Here is a 6,114-nt window from a genome sequence, read left to right as displayed (position 1 = left end):
TGGATTTTCCCTGAAACAGCTGTAAGACTTTATCCATAAAATATATTTCTAACTTTGCCATTGTTCTCTTTATCCTTTTCTCTCTTTATACATACACACTAATACACGACCTATGTTATATTCCCCACTCATGTTTATACAATGAAAGGGGCAAAACTAGCCGGTATTCAGCACTTACTCGGTATTACCTGTATCTTTGGGTTTGGTTGAATCCAATACCCTTCATAACCTTATATATATATATATATATATAATGTAGATAGGTAGACATCTTGACTTGTACTTCTAGCCTTTCAACAGCTGCCATAGATCTATCGCTCCTCCCCACTTATAGTCAAGGATGAAGCTTCCTTCTTTTTTATCTTCCTTCCCCCTTTCCTTCCTCCTTGTTCCTTTCTTCTCTAGTGCCAGTGCCACTTAAAAGGCACCCATCACACATAGTTAAGTCGTTGGTGATAGGAATAGCATAGAAACCATGCCACGCCTGGCACTGGAGCTTGATGTTGCCTTACAGCTCACTGGATCTTGTGGAACCATTCAGCCCATGCTGTTATGAAAAATGGATGTAAATGATGATGATAATTTATGGTAAACAAAAAAGGGGGAACCAAGAAAGATAAGATACAGAGGGCATTAGCATGAATTTAGGGAATAAAGGCTAATAAAGTTGTATTAAAAATTAGACAAGATCAATTCAAGATTTATTGAAACTATCCTTGACAGCCTCAATAATGACACTGATGTAGCTATTGTCCTACATGAATAGCTACATGTCTTGTTAAGTGAATCCTTTGAGAGAATGATTTACCACAAATATCACAGCAATAAGGTTTTTCTCCTGTGTGAATACGTTTGTGCTTAGTTAAATGAACACTTTGAGAGAATGATTTCGCACAGATATCACACTGATATGGCTTCTCTCCTGTATGAGTACGTTTATGTGTGGTTAAGACACTATTTACAGAGAATGATTTACCACAGATATCACACTTATATGGTTTCTCACCTGTATGAATACGCATATGATTAGTTAAGACTTTATGTACAGAGAATGATTTACCACAGACACCACAGTGATATAGTTTCTTTCCTGTATGGATTTGTTTGTGTTCAGTTAAAGTACCGTTTTGAGTGAATGACCTACCACAGATATCACAGAGATACGGTTTTTCTCCTGTATGACTCCGTTTGTGGGTAGTTAATTTATAATTTTGAAAGAACGATTTACCACAGATATCACACTGATATGGTCTCTCTCCTGTATGACTTCGTTTGTGTCCAGTTAAGTCACCACTTTGAGAGAATGATTTACCACAGACATCACAGCGATATAATTTCTCCCCTGTATGATTTTGTTTGTGTCTAGTTAATTGACCATTTCGAGAAAATGATTTACCACAGACATCACAACAATATGGTTTCTCACCTGTATGAATACGCTTGTGGGCAGCTATGTTATTTCTATAAGAGAATGATTTACCACAGATGTCACACTGATATGGTTTCTCTGTTTTGTGACTTTGTATTTGTTCAGTTAAGCGACTGCTTTGAGAGAATGATTTACCATAAACATCACAATGATATGATTTCAAATCTGTATGAATGTATTTGTGTGTTATTAAGTTACAACTTTCAGAGAATGATTTCCCACAGATATCACAGTGGTCTGATGTTTTCCCTTTCTCTTTATTCATATCACAATGTAAATCAATACTTTTAAACTGTGGTTCTGATTCAAACTTATTCTTGTTCGACATTAATTTTCTTCTCTCATTACAATTCAGAGATGTTTATCTTCTTTTCATATACATATATTCTCAGTAATTATTTCTTCTACTGTGATCACTGTCAATATGGAAACTGGTTTAAATCTATCCAAGTTTAATTCAAAAGCAAAATCATCCTTGTACACATTCCAGATAGCCAAGAAAATGATCATGGTTATCAATCTCAGTTCAGGAAAAATATTTGCCTGCAATTTACAATAAATTTATATAAGGAGGCTTACATGAGTTCCATATAACTTTCTCCCTAATATATCCGATTTAAATGATGTATATAATTCTTTGATGCCAGTGTCATTTGTTATTCTGAAATAGTAGAGAAACAACAGTGTAAGATACAGGAGATACATAAAATACAACAGAATAAATTTTAGTATATTTATAGAGATAAGCTGTAGAAATAAACATTTACCTGGACAATAGAACTGCTTCACTCAGCTTTCAAGGTGTGCAGTGTTGATAAATAAATACATAGAACAGGCATGGCTATGGTTACCTTACCATGTAGTCTCGTGGCACCTTGGGAAAAGCCTTTGTATATGTATGCTAATGCTTGAATGTAGCCTTGTCTTGACATCATGTGAGTCAATGAACTTCACCAACATCCAAGCTACATTGTTTGTTTCTAGTCTTCTGTGAAAAATGACTCTTCATGGAAAATATTACTTTACTTGGAAACAGGTGAAGGCTAGGGGCAGGAAGGGTGTCAGACTGTATAAAATCTGCCTCAGCAAATCATGTCTGACCCCTGAGGACATAGAAGAGGGTATTATATGATGACAACCGTAGCTGTGTGGTAGGAAGCTTGCTTTGCAACCACATGGTTCTGGGTTCAGTCCCACTGCGTGGCACCTTGGGTAAGAGTCTCCTGCTATAGCCTCTGGCCAAACAAAGCCTTGTGAATGGATTTGGTTGACAGGAACTGTCAGAAGCCTGTCGTATATATATATATATGCACGTTCGTGTGTGCCTCTGTGTCTGTCCTTACCCTTCCATTACTGCTTGACAACAGGTGTTGATGTGTTTATGTTCCTGTAACTTAGCAGTTCAGCAAGAGATTGATAGAATAAGTACTAGGCTTAAAAAATAAAACCTGGGGTCAATTTGCTCAATTAAAACCGCACAAGGCAGTGTTTCAGCATGGTCGCAGTTAACTGACTAAAATTTATATATGCTTAAATACAGAAGATAAATATTATTTTTCTATGACTTCATGCTTCAATGGATTCAATGAAAGCTTTATGTCGGTCTTTATCAATGGCAGTCTGCAGTCAATATCCAGTTTTGTGTATGATGAAATATCAACAGAAAAGAAGAAGCTACTCACTTCACTTTCACATACACATAGATGCTGACACCATCATCATCGTTTAACGTCCGCTTTCCATGCTAGCATGGGTTGGACGATTTGACTGAGAACTGGTGAAACCAGATGGCTACACCAGGCTCCAATCTGATTTGGCAGAGTTTCTACAACTGGATGACATTCCTAACGCCAACCACTCAGAGAGTCTAGTGGGTGCTTTTACGTGTCACTCGCATGAAGGCCAGTCAGGCGGTACTGGCAACGGCCACGCTCAAAATGGTGCATTTTATGTGCCACCCGCACAAGAGCCAGTCCAGGGGCACTGGCAACGATCTCGCTCGAAAATCCTACTAAGGCCACTCAGGCGGTACTGGCAACGGCCACGCACATATATCATAATATATAAGTACATTGTTATGGTGATAATGCTAAGGACACAGATTTACTAATTGAGTAAATTGATTGTAATATGGAGTCCTATATTAATTCTAACAAATTTAGAAGCGTCAGGAAGGGAAAATATAAAAATTCTATGTACTGTAAGATTCCCAATTGGACCATCATTACAATATTATAGTTTTGTAAAGTAAATGATTGGAATTGGCTTATTTTGATCAGTCGCTCCTGAGCTGTCACTGCCACCATCGTCAACCTTTAATGTCCACTTTACAATGCTTGCATTGGTTAATGTGCAATGTGCTGTAGCAGATTTTCTACGGCTGGAAAGCTTTCCTGTCACCAAACTTCACCTGTTTCCAGGCACAGTTCTATTTTCTCACAACCAGACATGTTTATCATGGAAGACTGGAAACAAACAACACTGCTTGTAAGACAATGACACTCGTTTACAACCATCACATAATTTCAACACAAGGGCCATGCACAAATACACAAAGACACTCGCAGGTACAGACATATACATGTGTGTGTGAGTGTGTATGTATATATATATATATATATATATATATATATATATATATATATATATAGTTTTAGGGAAAAGAACCAAGGTTCATGAACTCATCGATGAAAATCCATTGTCACATATAGAAATATTAATAATTAAAAGCACAATAAATAAGTATGATATAATCCATTTAATTCTAAACTTAATTTAATTTTAATTTTTAATAAATTGATTTTAATTGAGTTTTTACATGTAATTTTGGATTTTATCCCTAATATTATTATTTTTTCCAATTTATAATTAACGTTTATTGTTTGTATTTAACTTCCAATTTTCGTTGATTATGGAATTTACAGGTAGGATAGAGCCACTGTTTTGGAATTCCTCTTTGAAGGATATCCTCATCCCATCTAGAAAGGAATATATTTTGAAACTTCAGGATTTTATTACTAGAATTAAATGGATACTTATTTATTGTGCTTTTAATTATTAATTTTCTATGGCTGGATGCCCTTCCTAAAATTAATCACTTTACAGTGTGTGCTGGGTGCTTTTAAAATGGCACCAGCATGAGTGCCTTTATGTGACACTGGAATAAGAACTTTTTATGTGGTACCAGCACAGGACTCTTGTAGGCCATTCCTCTTCACCAGGGGATGTGGCCATAACACTTCTGCTGTGGAGGACTGGTCCTCTTGAGTACAGCAAGGCATCAGGTATCTCGGTCCTTTGTCATCTTGTCTGAAAGGTTCGCCGTCTTGAGGTTGTCCTTTAGTACTTTGTCCCATGTCTTTCTGGATCTACCTCTTCCACAAGTTCTATCCACTTTGAGAGATCGGCACTTCTCCATAAGGAGCTGTTGACATCCATCCACATCACATGACCAAACCAGTGCAGCTCTGGTCAAACCGTCCAACCCATGCCAGCATGGGAAATGGATGTTAAAAGGTGTTGCAAAGGTGAATCTTAGCAACCATTTTGTGTGCACAATTTGTGACAGATCATGCCTTTCTTTTGCTGGACTCAAATCTCATTTGCAGACCCATGAAAAACGAACCTCCACTAACTACTCTGCCTATATATCTGTGCACACCTGTCAATGCTGTGTATGCCATGAAGTCTTCAAATCTAAGGGAGGCCTCAAAAGACATTTTCAGATCCACAAAAATCAGAACTTAACTGCAGCTCTTGGTGGTCCAACTCAGATATGCAATCTATGGTGTGTCTTTTCAAAACAGTGTCAGGTTTAAAAAACCACTCAAACACCATGATAGATCTAATCAACAAATTTCGGGCCTTGTACTTAGAGTAGAAAAGAATATAGGCACAAAACCTGAAATTTGGTGGGATGGGGCTAGTTGATTACATCAACCCTAGTGCTACTCTGGTAGTTATTTACTGACACTGAAAGGATGAAAAGCTAACTCAAACAATGGAATTTGAACTCAGAATGTTAAGACAGGACAAAATGCTGAGCGGTATTTTGTCTGACACAGTAATGATGATTCAGCACATTTTTAAGGCTACAATCATGTTGTGTAAATAATTGAATTATGTGAAACAGTAAATTGAGAAAGATTTATCTAACACTGCAAGAATGTTGTGTAAATAATGGTTTCAAATTTTGCAACAAGGGCAACCATTTTAGGGGAGGGGGCTAGTTGATAACATCAACTCCAGTGTTTCACTGGTACTTATATGTAATCTGAACCTTCCCCCCCTTATTTTTTATTTTTTTTACGGAATCCCAATTGAAAAATTTCAATTCCGCCCCCTCACCAAGCAGGCTATTTACATGCTAGAAATAACAGCCAAATCTGGTTAGGGTTAGAGTTAGGTGTGTGTGGGAGGGAAGGGGGGGTCCAAATTTTTTTTTAGGGGGAATCGCATGACCGTGACATATAGAACACATTATCGAAAACGAAAATCGTCAAAATTAAAAAATAAAAAAGTTACAGCCATTTTCCCTCAGTGTCTAATTCCAATGTCCACGCATTTTTCTCTAGTATGTGCGTATGTGCATCCGTAGATTTATGAAGTAATACGCAGAAAAGAGAAGCCATCATAAGAAAACTTACGTTAAAAATAACATGCACACGATTTTTTTTTTATAAATA

At 36.9% G+C, this 6,114-nt stretch overlaps 1 protein-coding gene across 2 annotated transcripts in view; it reads right to left on the bottom strand.

Annotated features, from left to right (window-relative positions):
- Window positions 1–684: 684 nt before the first annotated feature.
- Window positions 685–6,114, bottom strand: part of LOC106874838 (zinc finger protein 678) — an 11,257-nt gene continuing 5,827 nt past the window's right edge. For both annotated transcript variants that reach the window (XM_052977439.1, XM_052977440.1), the window contains one exon: window positions 685–2,090. In XM_052977439.1, the coding sequence (XP_052833399.1) occupies window positions 747–1,757 (1,011 nt within the window). In that variant the 5' untranslated portion in view covers window positions 1,758–2,090 and the 3' untranslated portion in view covers window positions 685–746. The remainder of the gene's footprint in view (window positions 2,091–6,114) is intronic.

This window comes from Octopus bimaculoides, chromosome 28 (genome assembly GCF_001194135.2).
Source record: "Octopus bimaculoides isolate UCB-OBI-ISO-001 chromosome 28, ASM119413v2, whole genome shotgun sequence".
NCBI classification, from domain to species: domain Eukaryota; kingdom Metazoa; phylum Mollusca; class Cephalopoda; order Octopoda; family Octopodidae; genus Octopus; species Octopus bimaculoides.
Note: the sequence above shows the minus strand (reverse complement) of the source record. Positions and strands in the feature narration are given on the sequence as shown.